Genomic DNA, 23,794 nt, shown 5'->3' with positions numbered 1-23,794 from the left:
ATCAGGTGTGCATAATTATTAGGCAACTTCCTTTCCTTTGGCAAAATGGGTCAAAAGAAGGACTTGACAGGCTCAGAAAAGTCAAAAATAGTGAGATATCTTGCAGAGGGATGCAGCAGTCTTAAAATTGCAAAGCTTCTGAAGCGTGATCATCGAACAATCAAGCGTTTCATTCAAAATAGTCAACAGGGTCCCAAGAAGCGTGTGGAAAAACCAAGGAGCAAAATAACTGCCCATGAACTGAGAAAAGTCAAGCGTGCAGCTGCCAAGATGCCACTTGCCACCAGTTTGGCCATATTTCAGAGCTGCAACATCACTGGAGTGCCCAAAAGCACAAGGTGTGCAATACTCAGAGACATGGCCAAGGTAAGAAAGGCTGAAAGACGACCACCACTGAACAAGACACACAAGCTGAAACGTCAAGACTGGGCCAAGAAATATCTCAAGACTGATTTTTCTAAGGTTTTATGGACTGATGAAACGAGAGCGAGTCTTGATGGGCCAGATGGATGGGCCCGTGGCTGGATTGGTAAAGGGCAGAGAGCTCCAGTCCGACTCAGACGCCAGCAAGGTGGAGGTGGAGTACTGGTTTGGGCTGGTATCATCAAAGATGAGCTTGTGGGGCCTTTTCGGGTTGAGGATGGAGTCAAGCTCAACTCCCAGTCCTACTGCCAGTTTCTGGAAGACACCTTCTTCAAGCAGTGGTACAGGAAGAAGTCTGCATCCTTCAAGAAAAACATGATTTTCATGCAGGACAATGCTCCATCACACGCGTCCAAGTACTCCACAGCGTGGCTGGCAAGAAAGGGTATAAAAGAAGAAAAACTAATGACATGGCCTCCTTGTTCACCTGATCTGAACCCCAGTGAGAACCTGTGGTCCATCATCAAATGTGAGATTTACAAGGAGGGGAAACAGTACACCTCTCTGAACAGTGTCTGGGAGGCTGTGGTTGCTGCTGCACGCAATGTTGATGGTGAACAGATCAAAACACTGACAGAATCCATGGATGGCAGGCTTTTGAGTGTCCTTGCAAAGAAAGGTGGCTATATTGGTCGCTGATTTGTTTTTGTTTTGTTTTTGAATGTCAGAAATGTATATTTGTGAATGTGGAGATGTTATATTGGTTTCACTGGTAAAAATAAATAATTGAAATGGGTATATATTTGTTTTTTGTTAAGTTGCCTAATAATTATGCACAGTAATAGACACCTGCACACACAGATATCCCCCTAAAATAGCTAAAACTAAAAACAAACTAAAAACTACTTCCAAAAACATTCAGCTTTGATATTAATGAGTTTTTTGGGTTCATTGAGAACATGGTTGTTGTTCAATAATAAAATTATTCCTCAAAAATACAATTTGCCTAATAATTCTGCACTCCCTGTACAAATATAATAATATATTATTGTTGTTATATAAAGGGAACCATGTGTATGAAATGTAAGTGGCACACTAATTTCAGAAAGTAATAATAATAATAGTTATTATTATTATTATTATTATTATTATAAAGTGAAATAATAGTCTTTGTTATAACATAATATAAACAGAAAGTGATACCTAAATTTCTATTGTCAGCTCCTTTAAATGCAAGTCCGAAAAATAAAAAAATAAAACAGTTATTATAATTATTATTTATTCATTTGGCTTGAAAAAAAGTTTGTGTTGGTACAACAGAGCATCAACTTGATCCTAGATCTGCCTCTTGAACACGTAAAACCTGATCTTACACTTACACCAACTGCGCTATCGTGGGGTCTGCTCGTTTGTGACTTATTAATCAAAGTCAGTTTTGGTAGATTACACTGATCACTATTAAAACAAACTGGCTATGTTTTCGTATCAAGTCAATCCCATGATGAGGCTGAAGGAGCGAGTTTCTTTCTGCCTCCCATTGATCTGAAAAGCCTCGCATTTCAAACCAGTGAGAGGCAGCTGAAGGAGAATCGTGTTTCTGATATAAAGACGGAACACGCTGTTATTACTGGGGGCAGTCTGTGGTCCTCTATAATGACAAATTACAGCTATTTATTTTTACTTGATGCTTAAATACCAATGCTGCAACGTTATCGTGATATGAAATTTTTAAATGCAGGACAAAAACTGGAAGAAATTTACAGTTTTCCTACTGCTGTTGTTTTTGACTGGAAAATAAGTTTAACCTTATATGTAAAAAAAAAAGAAAAAGAAAGAAAGAAAACAAAACAAAAACAAAGAAAAGAAAAAAAAGGATCAATTTAACACATGAACTTAAAGTCCTCCTGGAGAAAAATAAATGAATAAAACACAATCAGCTTTATAGAGAAAGAAAAAACAGAAAGAGAGTGGATCATTTTATTATAGACTGTCTGAAGGTGAATAGATTTGTCTTTCTAAAAGTTGCACACAAAATATGCATTAATTTATTTAAAAATCGTTCCTACTTTGGCATCTAGAACAAAAAGTAAAATAAAAATAATCTTTAAAAAATGTATTTCGAAATTTTAGGAATCTTTTAGAAAAAAAAATCTTATGAAGTGAGACACACAGAGTAGCGAACTATGCAATTACTCATCGGGCAAAATCCCGCCAGTTGTATTTATACACTTAACAACTTTATGTCAAGATTCGGCTGTGTGCAGGCAGGCGAAGGAGCCAACCCAGACTCACAGACACGAGGGATAAACTCAAAATGCCACAGCTTTATTGTCAGACATGGGGAAAGCATACACAACTAGACTTAAACTAAACTGGGAAAAAGCTAAACTGATACTGAAGGAGACACACAGGGAAACACAGCCACGAGGGACGACGAGACACGGAACAGAGGGAGACTCTGACATCAATACACAGAAGGTAATGAGGGATGTGGGAACACACGGGGAGCACAGCTGAGGACAATTACAAATAACAAGACAGGGAGGACACGGAACTGAAAATACTGACCCAAGACACGAGGGGGGGGGGGGACCTAATAAACAACACTGAACAGAATAACCTAGGAAACCTGGAGTAATCCTCAACAAAAAGCAAAGTGTGACCAAAAACACAGGAAACTTAAACTGCTGGGTCAAAATGACCCAGGACCATGACACTTTATACAACTTTATTCTGGGAACAGACATGTGTGACTCTTTCAGAATCACACAGTAGTAGTTCCTTGCTTGTTTAAAGCATGGAGATTGTTGGGCAGTATTTTCAAAATATAAAGCACACTACCAACTTAAAAAAGAAAAGTCTTCTAACTTTTTTTGTTGAGAACTTTGTTTTTTGTTCAAGCCAAAACCTAACTACAGTTTGTTCAACGGTTGAGAGAGCACGACGTACATCTGCAAAACTGCTGTGACAGTTATGCAATCATGAATCTCACCTGATGTTTCTTTGAAAAAGTGTCATTAATCAAGTTAGTGTTAGTGAAAACAAGTCCTCCACATTCCTGGAATTATTGCAAAATAAACACTTTTATGTAAGAAACAGCACAGATAAAAAGTTCATAAAACCTGAAAATGTTTTCGGAGTTATAGCCTAATAACTCAGGTGGAGCGCAGGATTTGCTGAAGAGTGCTGACAAACTATTCGGATGTAAACCTGAAGTCTGCTCTACAGCTGATCTATAAAGTGTGCAGAACACAAAGCATCTCATGCTGTCCGTGCGTTGAAGTTACACAATAGCTATGACACCTGCATAAATGGTCCAAAGACATACAGTTAGTATGTCTTTGTACTAAATTGTCCATAGGTCTGAATGTAAGTGCGAATGGTTGTCTGTGTCTGAGTGTTAGCCCTGCAACAGACTGGCGACCTGTCCAGGGTGTATCCTGCCTCTCACCCTAAAACAGCTGGGATAGCCCCCCCCCACCCCCGAGACCCTGAAAAAGGATAAGCGGTAGCGAATGGATGAATGATTTCTTACTGTGAGCAAAATGACAATGAAAGATTGTCGCTGATGACCCACGCAACTGATAATAGTATAATGGGAAGTATTTATTTTCTTCTTTTATACTATTTTGTCGGGCAGCTGTTAGAAAATGCTCAAAGAAACTATAAGTCAGTTGAGTTTTAATGGGATATAATGGGGGATATGATAATAATAACAATAATAATAATAATGGGATATAATTATTATTAACAATGAAAGCTACATTAAGAGGCCAAACAGAGGTATATTGGTTGGGTAGATCATTTTAGATTACTTGCTCACGTTGCTTTTTAGTATCCTGAAGCTATTTGAATACAAGAGAAAACACAGCAGGTTTAATAAGTGTTTGTATTTATTTATTTGAATCCTTAAAGGATAATAGGTCCATTCAAATATTAAACATTTACAATATATATATGCAATATATTATATTAACAACAAAGTCACTAAATCAAGCAGGCAGTGTTTATGTTTGCTTATAGCTTAAATGTCCCTCAAGTCCTTACTAGATTCCTTACCATTCTTAAATTCCCATACCTATCCTTACCATTAACTATTTTACATGAATCACATTCAAAGAAACAGAAACTAATGGAATTTTTAGTGGGTCCTTCTAACATATTTGTATTCATGATATTGGCATTAAGTGTTTATCATTCATTAGAATTAACAATCACAGTAAATCATGGACTTTACCACAAGTATTGAATTGTATGGTTCAAGGACATGTGCACACAGTTGTCCCTTGTATTTTAGATCAGTGCAAGAATCAAAGTTACATTTAGATTTTGTTCAAATTTAGATTTGAGAAACAACATTGTGCACCAGCTTACTGTGTTACAGTATTGATTAATGTCAAGTTGTGTGAATCACTACAATGTGAGTCCCTGTAAAACTGAAGTTAAAAGCTACATTGTTTTTTGTTTTCTTTACTTAAAGTACCTAAATTCTGTCTGTGATAAGACATCTTGGGATGTGTTAACAACAGAGCAACATGGTTTGGCTGGACATAGGCAGAGTAATGTATAAACAACATATCATGTGAAGTATTGTATACTACTGATAAATGGACAGGTTCTTCTATATAACACTTTTCTACCCTACCTGAGCACTCAAAGCGCTTGATACAACGTCCCTCATTCACACATTCATACAACGACTTCTTTCTGTGTTTAAGTTCAAGCAAACATTCACACTGTGATGGGTGCATCAGAGAGTAATTTGGGGTGAGTATATTAGGTTGCAATGCAACAAGTACTCTGTAATAAATATGGTAACAAATTACTTTGTAAAATAATGTTAACCAGTATAATGTGATGTGTAATTAATTAATTTTCTGTGTGACAAAGCCAACACTGTGAGTAAATATGTGAAAAAAGAGAACTTGTTCAAAGAAGGGAGCAACAGATCCACACTGACCATGTATACATCAGCCAGTGGTGACCTGAGATGAACATTTGCAAATAATGAAATGGAGTGACTGAAGAACAGAGTCATGATTGAAATCAATGAAAACATTAACTTTGTTAAAGTAGTAGGTCTTCCCAGCAATCAGTTTAGGGGAGCTGCAGCGATCATCTCTTTCCAGGATGTAAGGGAATGGCAGAGCTTTCACTTTGGCCTCCATCCCATGGACCTTCAGCACACTCCTGAACACAATGCTCTGCAGCGACACACTTTCCACAGTCCCAATGTGCACTAAACAATGAGACACACAAGTACTTTACATATACTTGTAAACAGCATTTGTTCTGATGTTTAAAAAAAAAAAATCTAAATTACAGATGATATCTTACTTTCTTTGCAAAGATCGATTTTGTTCAGATTATTCACAGATAGAAGTCTGGATCCTAAAAACAAGAACATTATAGGTGTATTATTGGTTAAATACAGAATCTGGGCTGTGGCATTGAGATAATATGACATACACTGAAGATAAACTTTGTGAGAGAACATCTCATCAGACACAACAGACCATTAATCATCTTTCTCTGATCCTGTCCTGGTTCACGGATTCTTCTCAGCCCCCCAGCACAGCATGACCACAGGGTGGTGTTATAGTAAAGGTGACCACAGCATCTGAACCCTATTTTGGCAGAGTAGAGCACCTCTTTGTCCTCACTTGAGCAGCAAATGTCCTGGTTTTTGAAAAGATATATAGCATTTTATGTTAAATAGAAGCATGATTGTTTGGACTCATTGAACACTGTGTTAGTTCAGACAAGCCATAAAGTCAACTTCAGCCAGTAATGTTGATACACAGCTGATATCAGGTAAAATTTTTGGAGATTACTATAAAAGATTACTTTGACTAAAGTCAGTCTGACTGTCAAATATACAGTAAATACTTCCAGCAAACAGTTTCATGATAGAGAGATGAAGCATTTGAAAGGACATGATTATAATGGTTCATCAACCCTGATAATTGTTGCTGGTTCAGATTAGAATTGCTTCTTTTGCCAATAATCTCTACTGAATTGTTGTGAGTCTAGCTTTTGCAGAAAGAATCATAAAATATACACAGAAGATGATTATTCTGCTTTAAAAAAGCCTCTAAATCAGGGCTCTAGACTAACTTTTTGCCATGGGCGCACAGGTGCGCCTAACTTTTCAAATTTTTCAACCGCATCACTTAACACCGCAGTTTTACATGTGCACTTTTTTGGGGCGGGGAGTTGCAGTCCATACAGATAATATTCATTTCTAAATTATTAACTAACAATCTTGTGCTTAAAATACTTTGTCAATATTGTAGAAAATGTTAAACTTAATCATCATCTTGGCTCCGCTGACGACCTGTTTGCTGTTGCATGCTGCTGAAAGGCAGTGGGGAGAGGGGACACTTGGGCAGTGCATTTATTGCAGCATATAATGTGTTTTCTGTATACACTGTGCTTCTTCAGCATTCAAAGATTGATGGCACCGTGTCAGAGCTGGCTATGAATTTCAGACGGATCAGGCCTTAACAGAAAAGTTATCAATAGTTCTTTTCTTATTACAGCTACATCCACTTCTGTCAGGCCTAGGCTGCTCACTAGGGCTGGGTATCATCGCTGATTTCTATAATCCATTCGATTCAATTTTCCTCAGACAGTCAGAAATATTATAATTCTGATCATTTATCAGTACTGATACATGTGAGACTTCATCAGAATTGTGAACATCACAGCAGATGCCTTTGTGTCAAAGTAACTGAGAATAAAACACAGAAAAACATGAAGGAGATTTTTCTGACCTGACTTTTTATAGCAGATAACCTTAAAATATTCTGTAATTTTGCACAATTTTAAGAAGTTTAAATTTCTTCAGTATTGAACAGCAGAAATTAGGCTTTCTTGTCCGAGGTCATTTAAGTGAAAAAAAAAAAGAAAAGAAAAAGACAGCGGCCGACAGCGCTGTAAACAACGGTAGACTGGTGGGTAATAAGCAAATGAATAATGCAGAAAACAGAGATTTGAGACGGGAAACTGTTCTTGAAGTACAGAGAGAGAGAGAGAGCTGTGCATGAAGTGTAATTTTATCGTGGTGGAAGCAAAACAGCAAAACTCAGAGGGAATTCATGACGACATTGATCAAATGTGAAGCGCAGTTTGCTGCTTCTTTTGCTGCTGGCTTGGTGAATTTTGGTCGGAGAGACAAAACCTGCAGCTCATAATCAGCGCAAAAAGATGTAAACACAGCGCGGACGGTGGGCTCGGTGAGCTACGACAGCGTGTCCGTGTTCGGGCCGTCAGGTGAGAAAGCCGAGAAAGACAAAGCTGATTCTGATGCGTTGGGTCGCTCTGTGTTTACGTCTTTGTGTGGAATCTGTTAATGAATCGATATCGCTTTATTCAAGCTACTCACCTCTCTCTTCCACCTGCACTTTCAACTGGACCACGGCCAATCAGAGAGGTCCCGCCCCTGACTAGCTCTGATTGGTTTAGTCCACGATAGGGGCATAATGTGTGTCTGTTGTTGACCACACGGAGAGTTGCAGAGATTTTTTTTTTTTTTTTTACCCGAACATATTTGGTTGCATTGGTGCGACCAAATTTTATTTTAGTCGCACCACTGAAAAATTTGGTCGCATTTGCGACCAAATTGGTCGCACTCTAGAGCCCTGCTCTAAATGTTTATGAAAAGTTTTCAACAGTTTCCAAGTAGCTCCAGTGATGAGTCACTTGTTACAGCATGCTGTTTTCATTCACTTTATGCTGACTGTGCTTAAGTTAAATATATTTTGGATTTGTAGTTCAGTTATGCAGTTAGAGAGAGAGTTGCGGTTTCCTAAATGTTTACCCCTCAGGCCCATATCAGTTTCTCTCCTTTACCAGTGTTATTCATGTTGCTTCAAAATTACAGACAGGACTCTGAGATAGTTAAAAAGCTCAAGAAAGGTAACTTTTTAACAGTTGTTTCTTTTTTCCATTTTCATATTGATCAAATCATGGTTTGTCCGTCATTTTGAAATGACACCAAGAGGCAGAAGACACCAGTCAGAAAGAGGCGCTTTAACAATGATAGGATACTGTAAACAAAACACACAGTGTGAAAAGTTATGGGACAGGGTGTCCAACATACCTACTCTCACTTTGCATCAAGGCAGGAGTAGCTGTGTTAAATCTAATGACATAATACAGTGGAATACACAAATAAGATAAACAAACAACATATTTTCATAACATCATTACTAATTCTACCTGTGGCTTTTGCAGAATGGATCCGCAGCACTGCGCATCCCCTCCATGCTTGTCTAATGATGTCAGATTGTACAGTGTTCCTGCACAGCACTTCATCTGTGGGTCTTTAATGTTGTAGGCTTTGACCCCACAGCAGTGAATGTTTTCTGATTTCAGATGTCTGGTTGGAAAACAGAGGGACAAATTAATATCAAATAAGGACAAAAATAAATAATTATGTTTGTAAGAGGCTGAGTTAGATGAGTCTGTAAGGAGGCAACAGATGCGATGGAGGAAACGCACTTTGAGGCCGGAATTCTAGCATCCAGTTTATTTACAAAAAAATGTGATAACCAGGTTAGTGGAATGAACAATCAATGAAGAAACTTGTGCCAACAAACTTAAGATTGCTTAAAAAAAAATAACTATGGAAAATTATAAATCAACTACATGAAACTCCAAAAGGCTAGGCTCGTGACTGTTGGGCTACTAGCCAAGCTTTACTCTTACAGTGCCACCTTAAACTCCCCTTCAGGAGCAATAACCCAGGCTTATAAAGCTTAAGCCCCTCTCCCAGAACAAACCATGCAAGCATTAATTAATTATCTCACAAATTTCACTCCATCCATCCATCCATCCATCCATCCACTTCCACTTCCACTTATCTTTGACTGACAACATTCCCTCTGTTTTTACCTGGTAAGATCCCAATCCTCCCTAATATAAAGGGACTTGGAACTTACCATTGCCTGTTTGGCAGTCTGGATCTCCAAAGTGATTGGATTATGGAACAGAGTAAACCTCAAACATCCCAGATAAGTTGAATTATCAATACTGACAATTTAACTTTGCAATAAATGGTGTTGAATGCATAGGCCCCCTGCACAATTATTTTATAGTATGAAGATGATGACTTGGGAATTGCTAACATTACCAGAAATATGTATTTTATCTAACCTACTTACCACTTCAAACAAACTAATAAAGAATTGGTTCATGGCAGCATTAGTGTCACATTCACAACTGAGACAACTCTATTCTTTCGGTTAGATATAAAACAATAGAAATTGCTGTTCTCGCTTTTTGTGGGCCATACACAGTCTTAGTCCCCCAGAGGCATGGGTTATCCTGTGACAGTCTTTATGTATAGTGTTGGGTGTCATTCTGGCAGATAACTTCTTCATTTCATTGTTTTTACACAAGCTGTGCACTGAAAGCAGAACATCAGAGCTGCACTTTAAGCTCTCAGTCATTGTCTACATAGAATGCATTTATACCAAATGCACTTTGACAGCTACTGCAACTGGAAACAGACTCAAGAGCAGCCAAAAAGTCAACCAGTTTAACTCCTACAGACATAACCATAAAAGTGAATCCTGAGTTTAAATACCTGGTGAGTTGGGCAATAATTTATATATTAAACACAAATGTGTCACTTCAAATTGCAAAATACTTATTGATGCAATAGCTAAATACTTTAGCTCTAAGATGAGTCATGAGCTCACAGAAACCCAATGAGACCCCACACAGACTGAAAGAAATGTATTTTAAGAGTCCTGGGAACCAAACGAAAGGCAGGGCAAGGTTTGTTACGCAACTGTGTGTCTTAGAAACCATATGAAATCATCAGCTATGAAAAATGTTTCATTCTACTTCTCCGGTTACCCTTAACCCTCACTCAGAAGACAATAGATTAAACTAGTTTCCATGCTCCCAGCTGCACTGACTGACTAAATTCAAAACAGGTGCCATTAGATACTAATCAGATAAAAAAAAAAAGAAGAAATCCCTTTTCACTGGATTTTATCAGCAATGTAAAGCAGGTAAACAGAACACATGCACACAATCACCTGTGTCCATTGCAGCAGATCTCAGTACGAGGCCGGTAAATTTCTGTCCCACAGCAGTGTTGTCCTGGGCTGCCATGAAACTGAGAACAACATATGGTCCCTTTAGCCGGGTTGTAAGGAATACCCATCTCTGAACATTCCTCTCCATCATCTCTGTCCTCGTACAAGGTCTTATTACAACAGAGAACTCCACGTTGTGCCGAGCCATACGGCGTCTCTCCACAGCACTTGAAGAATCAGACATAATACAGTAAACTGTGCAAGCAGGCACAACCAGACTCTGTAGTTTACACATTCAGAGCCAAACAGAGAAATGCATGAGTTATGAAAAAAAACTAGATCAAAAAATGCAAATTAAGAATATAAAACACTTGCGAAAATTCTGCATTACATACATGTAACATCTATGCATTATGTTTCTACAGTCTTTCAGCCTTACCAGACTTTTGATCCTTTTGTATTGGCAGTAATGAATAAGGGCTATCATGGTCCCCGTGTCTGCCCGGCTGGCCCCACAAGGCTACATGTGTTTTTGTTTACTACTCTTTCTCTCACCCTGCCGTATGGGCGGAGCTCACTGCAGGCTCCCGGCCTTGGTCCACACACCCACCCATCAGGCTGCCATTATGTGTTTGCCATTTAAAGCCGGGACGCAGACAGTCTCATCACCGGATGATTGTGCGAGACACGTTAGTGAGACAATAGCCTCAGTGAAGTTTTGTGTGTACATCTGTGATTTTGCTTAACCAATCTCTGTTGTGAATAGTTTTCCCGGACCCGTAACCTACCCGCTGTGTGGACGTGTGTGAAGAAGAGAGTGTGTGTAAGAGAGCCTCCCCTTCCCGGATTTTCCCCCTGGACCCTAGGAACCCTGCATTTCCCCCACTGTAAATATTCTGCATCTGGTGATTGTGTAAATAAAACTTTTTGGAACTGAACTCTGCTCTGCGCTTGAGTCCCCGCCATCGCTTGTGACACAGACGGTGTTAAGGGAATTTTACACATAGAAAACAGAAATAGAATCCAGCCTCTGGCACTGTGTGAAAGCAGTGACCTGGACCTCTGAATTCTATTGTCAAAGAGTAGCACTCTTGACAACTTTCTACATTGTAATGCTATATGATTGAATTTAATAATAAAAGGATGTGCATTGTTTTCCAGTTTGTAGGCTTTAAAACATTTTTCTGCTTTAGTAAAACAGTGCTTTAGATTTTCAACTTTCAGTGGAAATGGTGGTTTGATCATTTTTCCCAGTAGGGGGTGGGGAGCAATTAGTACATTACCTGATCGATCCAAGGCTTCCACGGAGATACACGTCCATCACAGCAGACCTGAGTATGTGGGTTGTACACGGTGGCTGTGGCCTTCCTTTGACCTAAACAGGGGGGTTTAGAGAGTAGAAAGAGGAGAAAGGAGATATAGCAAGCAAGTTTCAACTGCAGATTCAAATTTTCTGAAACAAAATTCACTGTTTGAAGTCAGAGTTTGTGTTTTCACATCCTTTGAACTGTCCTGAATTTCAAGTGATGTAAAAACATTGTTACACTTTTTGATTTTGACTAACAATGAATGAGTTCAAACAGACACCCAGACTTCTTCTATCTGATTTCCCCCCTCTTATTTCTCTCATAATCATAATTTCATCATCTCTTAATTTACCATTAGACCCGTGACCTGTCAAGAGCTGAGATAGACTCACAAATGTGTATAATAACTGACAATTATATGAGCAATTGCTTCTTCCTGTTGTTGCTAGAATAACATATTAATGTTTCATGACTATCAATGCAAGTTCCTACAAGAATGATCGTGAGACAATCATATTTTTGTGATCACATAGTTTCTCAACTTGGACAAAAAAAAAGACTATAAATCCTAGAGCATGGCTCAGCTGGTTGTAGAAGGGGGGTGGATGAATATGTCAAACACAGGTAGGAAGGTAAAATCCTTCTTTTTATGTTATGCTGCTACTGCTTCTTTGGGTATCATGTCAGTTTGCATTCTCACTACTACATTCCACTAAATCCACTAAAGGTTCTTTAAAACAATCTTCTGTCTTTTGTTTTAACTGTTTACTCCTAGAGGTATTTTCCAAAATAATAAATACCACAGAATCAAATGACGCGTTCAAGTAATTCTTTGGTTTTACAGTGATACACATAAGACAAACATGACAAACAAACAATTGCTCATTCAGCTCTAACTGCCTTGTTGGGGTGAGGTTACCTTGTTCAACTTACTCTACTACATAGCTACATACTACATACACCACAGAATGATGTAATACAATAGTAACAACCAAAACAACTACAAAACTAAGGCAAACAAACAAATAGATAGTGACACCTGAGTTGTCAAGTGAGTGAGGCTCGTGGTTACTCTCACAGCAGCGATTTTGCTTTGGATTGTAACACGACGACCCACAGAGATGTGTGTTTGGTTCAGTGCTGTGGATGTTTGTAAAAACAGGCAACAATCAGCACAAAACAGTCCATATCACATTAAATTTAAAAAAAAAAAAGAAGTATGGAAACAATTTGTTTTATAATGTAGGCCATACAACATATATTTAAATTTTATGCAAATTTCAGTGCAGTAATGGGTTTAATGATTTTCTGGAAGTTTGGTTGGTTTCTAATCCTTGACCTCCAATCATGCTAGAGTTATATTTTTCTGGGAGTCAGTTGTCACGTATAATTGCACACAATTCCACTGGTGTGCAAAATGCAGCCATGTGTCAGATAAGGCAGAATGGCAGTTATAAACCCATGTGTTATTTGAACTGTTGGATTATTTGACCAAGCTAAAATAACATTTCCATTGTGAGTTTTTGTCAAAGCGATTGGCCTCTCATAGATACACACTTAATGTCATTAGGCATCTGTCCCATGATGCAGCATGTTTATTCTTCACATATGCGAAGGATACATGGAAATGATCTCCTAAGTGTCCCAAACATTATTTTTAATCTTTCAGGTTATTGTAAAGACATACATTCTGACTGAAACAAACAAACAAACAAATGTATTCCCAAACCAAATATTTTAGTGTCTAAACTTAACCATCATGTTTAAGTGAAAGTAATCAGTGAGCAAAAACAAAGCGAAACAATGTGGAAAACAGAAAACTCCTTAACTTTCTTATCTCCAAAAAACCTGAACTTAAATTTTTTGACCGTTTGAGAATATAAAGAAAATTAAATAAATAGTCCAAACAATCCTTTGCTACTTTGTAAAATAGTCGTACTTTGTGAAAGTGTTGCGTCTGTAAGTTAATCAACCATTACCTGTATGATTGTACATCTTTCAGTGGAGTGTTTCCTTCACACTGACGCTTGCTCAAAAGGGATTGCTGAGTTTCTTTCTATATAAGGTCCTTAACAATGTAAAGTGCACTGACGGTATATAAAGTGGAACTATAGTGATTTTTACTGCAAAGTATGAATGAATGGCATTGACGATTAGATGGATAATAGAAAGCTGTGCTGGTCGAGGCGTGAAATGATAACAAAACGTTTCCATTAACTTACCATTTGGGTTGGAGCTTGAATATCTGAAAAATAAAATATAAGATTTAACACACACACACACACACACACACACACACACAGTCTTGCTTTCATATCTTCGTGGGGTATCTCGATGACATAATGCTTTCCCTAGCCGCTTACCCTAATCATCAAAAATGAACACCTAATCATAACCCTTAGTCTAAACCTAAACATAACCGAATTGTAACCCTGACACTAATTGTACCCCCCCCCCACACACACACACACATTTTTTGTTTAATACTTTATAAAAAAAAATATAATTTTAATCCCTTGTGAAAAGATTTTGTTTATTATTCAAATATGCTTTGCTTGTGATTGTGTAAACTCTGAATGACGATTCACCCTGATAAACATGAAGCCTTGCCTATGCTTATCATATGCCTGTGAAGACAAGTTCTTGTGTAAAGAGGAACGGAAAGTTCCACATAAGCAGATGTTTAGTATAGCATGAACAGAAGATTTTAGCAAGATATGCATTTGTCTGTTAAGCAATCTATATTCTTTAGCAAGATATGCATTTGCAATCTATATTCTGAGAACAGGCGGAGACTGCCTCCGCCCTGTTGAGTAACCTACATGCCTATATAACCTGCAATTAAGAAGTGTACTGGTGTGACTCTCTCTCGAGAGTTCACCCATGTACATGTGATTGATTATATTGTCTCACTGTGTCTCTGTTTTACTTTGGCAGCCTTCTATTTGGGAGATTTCCCCCAACATCCCTAGTTGTCTTCTTGTCCCTTTTTTCAAACTTGACATTTTTACTGTTACTTCCCGAGGTCCCCTGGACTTCCCAAGAAACACAACACTTACCTGCTGTTTCATACCTGTGGATATAAAGCACAAAGAGTTTTCATTAACCAAAACAAACAAACAAAAGAACCCCACAAAAAACAAACAAAAAATTAAAAAATGTAAATTACTTAATTTGAGAATCAGTGTGATATGATAAGTATTTAGGCTTTTATTTTGTTAAAAATAATTGACAAGTTCTGACATCCAAATATAGTTGACTCACAGCAAGATGAATTCGTCAACTGTACTTCAGCAATATGATTGTTATAACAGCAGCACTCAGTTTTGACGTTGAACTGGCCATGATGACAGCACACATGATCTCTGGACTTCTTTGTCAGGATCTTTTTATCATTATTTGGACCACAACACAACTTATTTTCCATATCGTAAATCTCTGTGGAAAGGATCATTGTTTTTTAGATTAAATGATCAACCCTTTAAACTAAATGCTGGGTTTACATGTTTTTCATAAATGATATCCATTAAAGACTGCTTTTTTATTCAGGATTATAAGGTCTTATCAGCTCTACTCACCTTCACCACAATATCCATGCTTTGGTGAAGGTTTGTTGAAGGTGGTATTTCCACTTGAAAGGCCTGTAGAGGGAAAGACAAATTCAACATACAGGCTTCACTCACAGTAATTAGCATAAGCTTCCTTTAACCATCCAAAGGAAAATGGAAAAATTGAAATTTGCTACAAGCAAACTAATCGAAAGCTGATTTTTTTTTTTTTTTTTTTTTTTTAAGCAAATGTAACCATACAGATGTGACACACCTCAGTTTGACATACCTAAAGACTGACATGTAAAAGTGGACTCAAACTACAAAAAATGTCATGAAATCCATTCAGCACAGTATGACATGCTATTATGTACTGAGCTGACCTGGAGTGAAATTCTTGACACAGCAGGATGAATCCTTCGATTGTATCTCCATCTTCTCCTCATTTGAACAGCAGCACTGAGTCTCAGTGTCATACTGGCTGTGACCACAGCACTCATGGTGACGGGAATTCCTCACCAGAATTGTCTTATTATCAGCTGGACCACAACACAACTGCTTGTCCTTATCAAAGACATCTGTGGAAAAGATCTTTGTCATTTTAACATTTTTTACTTCAAATATAACTCAACTGAGAAGCTGCTCCAGTATCCTCAAAATGTTTGAATGGAGTACATTTCACAGAATTGTAAATTTGTTCTAGTGAAAAAACAATAATGTTTCTGTGTTTAATTAATAATATTTCACTGACAGTAATGATTTGTAATGAAGATGTAATTTAGTCTTCTTTTCCAACTGTGTGTCTGCTCACCTTTAACACAGCATTCAGCCATTGGTCCAGGTTTTGATATGATGGTTGATTGACAACATATTTCATTGACTGGGTTGTAGGCCTTCAGGTCACAGCACTTGGACACATTTTCACTCAGACCCTGAGTAACACTGGCTGTAAAAACAAGATAGCTTAGTGTAAACAACAGAAAATTTGTTATGGCGAGTGGTATATGGTAATGAAATCACTGCAAGGAAGTTCAGAAGTATAGAGAGAAGCAAAAAGTTGAGTCATAAAAGTATCCCGGTAGGTTTTTCTTATATTTGAGCAGAAAATCCTCTTGTTTGGAATAAATTATGGGCTGGATGAAAACTGTGAGGGGAAAACCAATAAATCTTTAATCTTTTGTTGTATTTCTTCATGTACTGCAACCATTATAAGAAAGAAATGGAAGAATGCAAGATTGAGTTAATAAAAAACACCAAAATAAACTTCTTCTGCCTAACCCTAACCCAATGAATAAATTGAAACATCCAACACTAAGTGCGAGCAGATGGATCAATCAATGATAAATATTTTTTTGGCAGACTCTTAAAATTCAGATGTGGTTGTAATCTTCTATATTTGGATATTTCTAGTCTTATAAAGCACAATATAAATGCTTCAAGTTAAATCATAGTCACTGCTGATTGCGTAAGGGAGGTAAAAGTAATGTAGCTTTTCAAACCAAAGTAGGAAATCTATACAATCATCTGCAAGTTTAATTTGTAAAGTATTAATATTAACCTTTTTATTCTCAAGCAGTGCAATTTAACTTCTCTCCAAACTGCAGCTACCAAAACAGGAGTTTAAAGAGATCGTTCTGATTCCCGACACATAAATGAAGACAACAAAACAGTAAAACACTGAAGCTGCTTCTTTACATTCAGGCACTCTGTTTCTTTCACATTTACAAAGTCAACATTTAATTTAACATTTTAGTCAGCTAATTCACAAATTCATTACCTGTGAGGATCTTTCCATGTTGAACTTTACAACAAGTGGCTGTACCAGGATTGTAAGGCTCCTTTCCACAACAAAACAGGTTTGAACCTGGATGAAGTTTGTTTTCACAGCAAGCAGCCTCTTGGATGTCATATTGTATTCCATTGCAGTCTTTTCTGAAAAGCACAGGTAACAAAACCCAGGATATTATCCCTGTCACTCATTTCTATTGCACATACATAACATCATAACATAAGAGTAGAGGTGGTGAAGGTAAACAAGTTTACATCAAAAGCAACAGACAGTGCATAAAGGAGGTGGAGGTGAAGAACAGAATGCAGGATATATTGGACAAAGGATAAAGGATGTTGAATATGAAGCTGTCAGGCAAGAGCAGGGCTCTAGACTAACTTTTTGCCATGGGCGCACAGCACCGGCACAAAAGTTAGGCGCACTCAAATTTTTCAACCGCATCACTTAACACCGCAGTTTTACATGTGCACTTTTTTGGGGCGGGGAGTTGCAGTCCATACAGACAATATTCATTTCTAAATTATTAACTAACAATCTTGTGCTTAAAATACTTTGTCAATATTGTAGAAAATGTTAAACTTAATCATCATCTTGGCTCCTCTGACGACCTGTTTGCTGTTGCATGCTGCTGAAAGGCAGTGGGGAGAGGGGACACTTGGGCAGTGCATTTATTGCAGCATATAATGTGTTTTCTGTATACACTGTGCTTCTTCAGCATTCAAAGATTGATGGCACCGTGTTAGAGCTGGCTATGAATTTCAGACGGATCAGGCCTTAACTTAACAGAAAAGTTATCAATAGTTCTTTTCTTATTACAGCTACATCCACTTCTGTCAGGCCTAGGCTGCTCACTAGGGCTGGGTATCATCGCTGATTTCTATAATCCATTCGATTCAATTTTCCTCAGACAGTCAGAAATATTATAATTCTGATCATTTATCAGTACTGATACATGTGAGACTTCATCAGAATTGTGAACATCACAGCAGATGCCTTTGTGTCAAAGTAACTGAGAATAAAACACAGAAAAACATGAAGGAGATTTTTCTGACCTGACTTTTTATAGCAGATAACCTTAAAATATTCTGCAATATTCTGTAATTTTGCACAATTTTAAGAAGTTTAAATTTCTTCAGTATTGAACAGCAGAAATTAGGCTTTCTTGTCCGAGGTCATTTAAGTGAAAAAGAAAAGAAAAGAAAAAGACAGCGGCCGACAGCGCTGTAAACAACGGTAGACTGGTGGGTAATAAGCGAATGAATAATGCAGAAAACAGAGATTTGAGACGGGAAACTGTTCTTGAAGTACAGAGAGAGAGAGAGAGAGAGAGCTGTGCATGAAGTGTAATTTTATCGTGGTGGAAGCAAAACAGCAAAACTCAGAGGGAATTCATGACGACATTGATCAAATGTGAAGCGTAGTTTGCTGCTTCTTTTGCTGCTGGCTTGGTGAATTTTGGTCGGAGAGACAAAACCTGCAGCTCATAATCAGCGCAAAAAGATGTAAACACAGCGCGGACGGTGGGCTCGGTGAGCTACGACAGCGTTTCCGTGTTCGGGCCTTCGGGTGAGAAAGCCGAGAAAGACAAAGCTGATTCTGATGCGTCGGGTCGCTCTGTGTTTACGTCTTTGTGTGGAATCTGTTCATGAATCGATATCGCTTTATTCAAGCTACTCACCCCCTCCCCCTCCCCCGCCTCTTCCACCTGCACTTTCAACTGGACCACGGCCAATCAGAGAGGTCCCGCCCCTGACTAGCTCTGATTGGTTTAGTCCACGATAGGGGCATAATGTATGTCTGTTGTTGACCACACGGAGAGTTGCAGAGATTTTTTTTTTTTTTTTTTTACCCGAACAGTGCGACCAAATATTTTTTTTAGTCGCACCACTGAAAAATTTGGTCGCAAATTTGGTCGCACCCTAGAGCCCTGGGCAAGAGGAAAAATCCCAGATTAGATTTGTGGATGTAGTGAAGGAGGACATGCAGAGGGTGGATGTGATAAAAGATGATACTAGAGATAGGGTGAGATAGAGGAAGATGATCAGTTTTTGCAAAAATAAGAAAAAGAAGCCATAACTGTATTTTAACAGTAGTACATATACACTCACTATCCATTTCATTAAGTATACTTGTTCAGTTGCTTTTTAATGCATATATCCAATAACCTAATTAAAACGTAGCAACTCAGAGCATTTAGACATGTAGACATGCTTAAAAAACCTACTGACAGTTGACATTGAAGTGACTTTGAACATGGAATGGTTGTTGATGCTGGAGAGTCTGTTCTGATTATTTCAGAAACTGAAATCAAAACTTGTTAGAACCAAGATATGCAGACACGCAGGTTCAATGTGTCTGTTGGCGCTCTGACATGAGCCCTGAGGCGTTTTCTATCACTTCCTGTTGTCTGTCAGCGAGCTGCTTCTTGATTAACCAACACCTTTCACAATTGCTTTCTTGAAAAAGAAAATTTACATTTCAGTATTCAATATGCTAGGCAGCACTAAATCCCTATTCACCAAGATGGAAGCCAAATGTTTGGTGTAAGTTACCAGGTCAAACCTCTGTGGCAGCTACCTTTTCTTTCCGATAAAGAGGAAGCCCGAAAATAAAAAAAGGCGGCTTTTTTTTTAAGCTCTATTATAAAATGTGAGCTAGCGTAGGTGTTTGATTGGTCAACCATTTGCAGAAATTTAAAGTAATTTGAAATGACCTTTAAATTGTGTATGTATATATGACATGTCTGCTTAATTTTGACAAGTGACTGATAATTTTAGGATTATTTGTGAAAACTAATCTTATTTGTTTTTCTTTCCTCCTCTCTGGAAGGATTCTGTCATAGGCCAGTTTGAATTGAGAAAGCGTGGTCTGAGAGTATATAAAAGTGGACTGCTGGATGTGGGAGAGAGGTGGATGGAAGTTGCTGTGTGTGTAAAAGATTGGCCAATAAACTAAGGCTGCTCTCTGTTCAGTCAGGTGAGAGTGATGCCTGTGGGTTTCATAGCACTCTCTGCGTAACAGTGGTGTCAGAAGTGGGATTTGAACCCACGCCTCCAGGGGAGACTGCGACCTAAACGCAGTGCTTCCTAACACAATATTATATAAAATAAACTATACACAAAGTGTTTTTGAATGGCAGAGATGCAGAAATGCCTGTTTGCAGCATGGCACCATGGCTCCGTGTCGGAGTTTCTAAGTGCGCTTGGAAAACGAGTACTATCATTAATTAATGCTTAAAACTTAAATATGATCAGCCAATCTTTATTACTTAAAACAGTACTTAAAAATACGACCCAGCTGTCTTATTATAAGCCAATCTCCAAGGAGTAGCTATAAAACAGCTGACTGATCATCTGCAGATGAATATTTTATAGGTTTATATAAACATATAGTGCCAAATCACAACAACGTCGGCCTCAAGGCGCTTTCAGCAATCATCACAGTGCAGAAACACACTAGTGAAGTCCCAGAAAGTTGATTCAGTTCATCTGGACGTGACATTTATCAGTGAGAGAAACATTTCGCTACTTATCCAAATGACTTCTTCAGTCTGAGCCTGAGACTTGAGTCTGAGACTCCTTACCTGGATGATTTAGTCAATCATTGAAGGTTACAAATGATCGTTTCATGGTTTCTGACAATGGACTCATCTCAGTGCTTGTCCTGCTAGACCTCAGTGTTCATCAGCGTTCTATGTTGTTAATCATATAATTGATTTTTTTCAGCAATTATTGCATGTTATACATATTAAAAATAATAATAATAACAATAACAATAAATAATGGAGGATAATGTGTATAAGACTTTTCCCACTTCCCCCCTTATATTTGTCAGGATTTGTGTTGTGTGGAGGCGAGGAAGTGACCCAAACGCAGGACTCGTGGATAGTGAAGAACTGAAGATGGTTTATTATGAAGAGTGGATGAACAGGGCAGGAACGAAAGGACTGACTGGCTGAGAGACTGAACGCAGGCGGAAACGACCACATAACATCAATGACACAATGGTAAACAAACAGAGGACTTAAATACACAGACTGATGAGGATGATAATGAGAGCCCGGTGAGTACACAGCTGAACATAATCTGGCTAACGACACAAGAGACGAGCTGACGCAGGAAAAACAGGAAATGAGAACATCGATGTGGCAACATAAACTACACGTGACAAAACTGAAAGCACTGGGTCAACGACCCAGGAACCCTGATAATATTCTTAATGCAAAGTATTAGATATAGATACATGTATCTACACCCTGGATGGTTGGGTCCCCATTATCATATGTGGATGATGTATATTGAGAATTAGATTCTTCCTCAAGTCTCTATTTAGTTACACACAATTAGTGAGACTTACCGGGAACAGTGGTTTTTGGAGGCTGCATTTGCTCCAACTGCAGGCTCTGCCAACAAGCGCAAAGTCAAAGCTGTGAGTCATGGCATTAACAAGCTAAAACGTGTTAATATGTAGGCAGGTGTTCTAAACGGATATACATATATAGCTGAAATAGCACGACAGCGTTTTCTGGCAAATTTCATTATTCAGACTTTAATAGGTGAAACACAAAAACGCCCTCCAGTTCTTCTTTAGAGACGAGTACAGTATCAGTGTAAGTCTCGCTGCCAAATCAATTACCTCTCACTTTTCAATAACGCCCCTGTAACTTATTATCTTATGACGAAACACACGCAGTGCAAATTCCCGACAAAGGTTTGCAAACACAGCTGAAAGTGAAAAAAACAACAAAAAAAACAGTAATAATAATTTTCTGTGTACTTTCATGAAATTCTTTCATGGAAAAAAAAAAAGACCCCCCCCCCTCTAAGCATCCACTCACGGCTTAATCGGATTTAGTTAAATTAATATTTCATCCATCCATCCATTCGCTTCCGCTTAATTAATATTTCAAATAGATTAAATAGGGTTTACACATAAACAAAGAGCATTTATTTTTAAAATAATAATGTTTTAATTTAATAAGTAGGATATGATTGACATTTTACATGATACATGGTACTGTATATATTTGTTTTTCCTCCACTTTCTCCTTATTTCCACTTTTCCACACAAGCTCACAACAAAACATCAGTTGTTTGGAACAAGTGAGCATATTGAAAATTTACTCTGAGCTCATTAAATAAATAAATGAAAATAAAATCTACTTACCATATGCAGCGCTGAAGCCAATAATTAAACAAACTGAAAGAAGGATTATTATAAAGTTAAGAAAAATAAATTGTTAAAATTATTCAAAATCTATTTCAGTAAAGGTGGGAAATTCGCCTACCAAATCCGAGAGCCCGAAACGGAATCATCTGGAAGCCTTTTGGTCATCTGACAGTGAGATGCAGAAGAAGCGGCAAACATAGTTGCTTAAATACTTTTAAGACCACGCCTCCCTCGTGACAGCTTTTAAAAATAACCCATTGATAATAAAGAGTCAAGGAGGCAGGATCAGTGAGCTTGTGTTTAAAAAAAGAAAGAAAGTAAAAGAAGAACCTCCACTGGTTTGTAAAACTTCTGGAAGTGCTACATGATTGAGTAAAATATACATTTTTGGAGAATGCAGTAACTGCACATTATCTAGCTAAAAATCTTGAATGTAACAGTGAATCTCGAAAGGTTTCTACTCCACTCAAGTAGAATTGCAAAAGAATTTCAAACCAGCAAATGTCAAAACTGATTCCTGCTCCTTCACCTGTCACAATGTGACCCTACAACATGAAGATTTTTAAGCGCAATCTGGCTTTCCTGCCTTCTCGTTGCTTCATTCTTTGCAATCCAGTTTCAATAGCATCATTGCCAACAATCATTCAGGACGGTAGTTTTACTCCATCCCAGGACGCTCTATTCAGCAAACCTCTGCCGACATTATTTACAACGCATGCTCTATATACCTCTATAAGTTGTTAATTAGCCACCAGTGCTCATCTGGGAGCTAAGTTATCAAATTTACGTATATGATCAATCAATCAATAATAAAACACAAAATAAACAAACAAACAGAAAAGTTTCAGAGTATTCTATGGCCATAGCCAGTAGCCACACGAGTATAAACTCACAAGCAATACGTCAGTTATGTCATAGACAAATATACAAAGACACAAAAACATTATAGCACACAAGGGCATCTTGATCATAGGTGATCTTGACTGACCTGCGACTCTTCATCGTGTGACGCATTTTGCAGCATTTAGCTCCATCTTGAGGAATTTGCTTTTCTTCTAAAAAAACAAACAAACAAACAAACAAAAACAAACAAAAAACAAAACAAAACTTGACTTGTCAGAACTTTGCTATATGAGCAATCAGCTTACAATGAGCTTGATAGCTCGTCATTCGTATATATCTGCTTGCCACACCGTGATACACGTCTGCGTTTTTGTACGCACACCTTTGTTTAGGGGACACTGATGTATTGCATCAGTCTGGATGCAATATATCAGCGCAAGTCTGATTGCAAGTCCCAGCAAAACCAGACTGACAATCGAAGGATCAAAACTGGAAGTGTCACATGTTCACTTAAAGCATAGAACTTAAAGCATAGGCCTTTAAAATATGGTCACACTCAGCTGCAGGGGAGGGGTGGAGCAGTGGGTTTAGGGTGCGGTGTCAGGGAAGCCTATGATCAAGATGCCCTTAGTGTTTTCCGGGACCTGAGGTGTGTGGTTGTGTGTGCTACAAGCAGGGCAGCTGGAAAGTTGCCCAGTGAAAAACCAGAGCCAATAAAAACTG

General features: G+C 38.1%; 1 protein-coding gene across 3 annotated transcripts; it reads right to left on the bottom strand.

Moving 5' to 3' along the window:
- Nucleotides 1-4,254: 4,254 nt before the first annotated feature.
- Nucleotides 4,255-23,284, bottom strand: LOC102080730 (uncharacterized). 3 transcript variants are annotated; one of them, XM_019367142.2, is made up of 18 exons: nt 23,217-23,284; nt 22,347-22,393; nt 22,226-22,258; nt 21,416-21,461; nt 17,048-17,202; nt 16,082-16,216; nt 15,654-15,848; nt 15,301-15,363; nt 14,987-15,160; nt 14,782-14,795; nt 13,945-13,967; nt 12,762-12,862; nt 11,699-11,790; nt 10,416-10,642; nt 8,587-8,746; nt 5,880-6,042; nt 5,701-5,754; nt 4,255-5,602 (listed from the first exon to the last, which is right to left on the bottom strand). In XM_019367142.2, the coding sequence occupies exons 2-18, from the start codon at nt 22,372-22,374 to the stop codon at nt 5,334-5,336; spliced, it is 1,932 nt and encodes a 643-aa protein (XP_019222687.1). In that variant the 5' UTR covers nt 22,375-22,393; nt 23,217-23,284; the 3' UTR covers nt 4,255-5,333. The 3 variants fall into 3 exon arrangements, with proteins under 3 accessions (XP_019222687.1, XP_019222688.1, XP_019222689.1); XM_019367143.2 differs by having other exon boundaries at nt 10,416-10,495; XM_019367144.2 differs by lacking the exon at nt 14,987-15,160.
- Between the last annotated feature and the right edge of the window lie 510 nt (nt 23,285-23,794).

This window comes from Oreochromis niloticus, linkage group LG14, assembly GCF_001858045.2.
Source record: "Oreochromis niloticus isolate F11D_XX linkage group LG14, O_niloticus_UMD_NMBU, whole genome shotgun sequence".
Taxonomy (NCBI): Eukaryota; Metazoa; Chordata; class Actinopteri; order Cichliformes; family Cichlidae; genus Oreochromis; species Oreochromis niloticus.
Note: the sequence above shows the minus strand (reverse complement) of the source record. Positions and strands in the feature narration are given on the sequence as shown.

Excerpts from the sequence above, each read along its gene's own strand:
- LOC102080730 (XM_019367142.2), bottom strand. The coding sequence starts at position 22,374 with ATGATTCCGTTTCGGGCTCTCGGATTTG. Across the intron at positions 15,161-15,300 it reads GCATGGATATTGTGGTGAAG|AGATTTACGATATGGAAAAT; the intron begins GTGAGTAGAGCT and ends TCCTTTCCACAG. Across the intron at positions 8,747-10,415 it reads ATCTGCTGCAATGGACACAG|ACATCTGAAATCAGAAAACA; the intron begins GTGATTGTGTGC and ends TTTTCCAACCAG.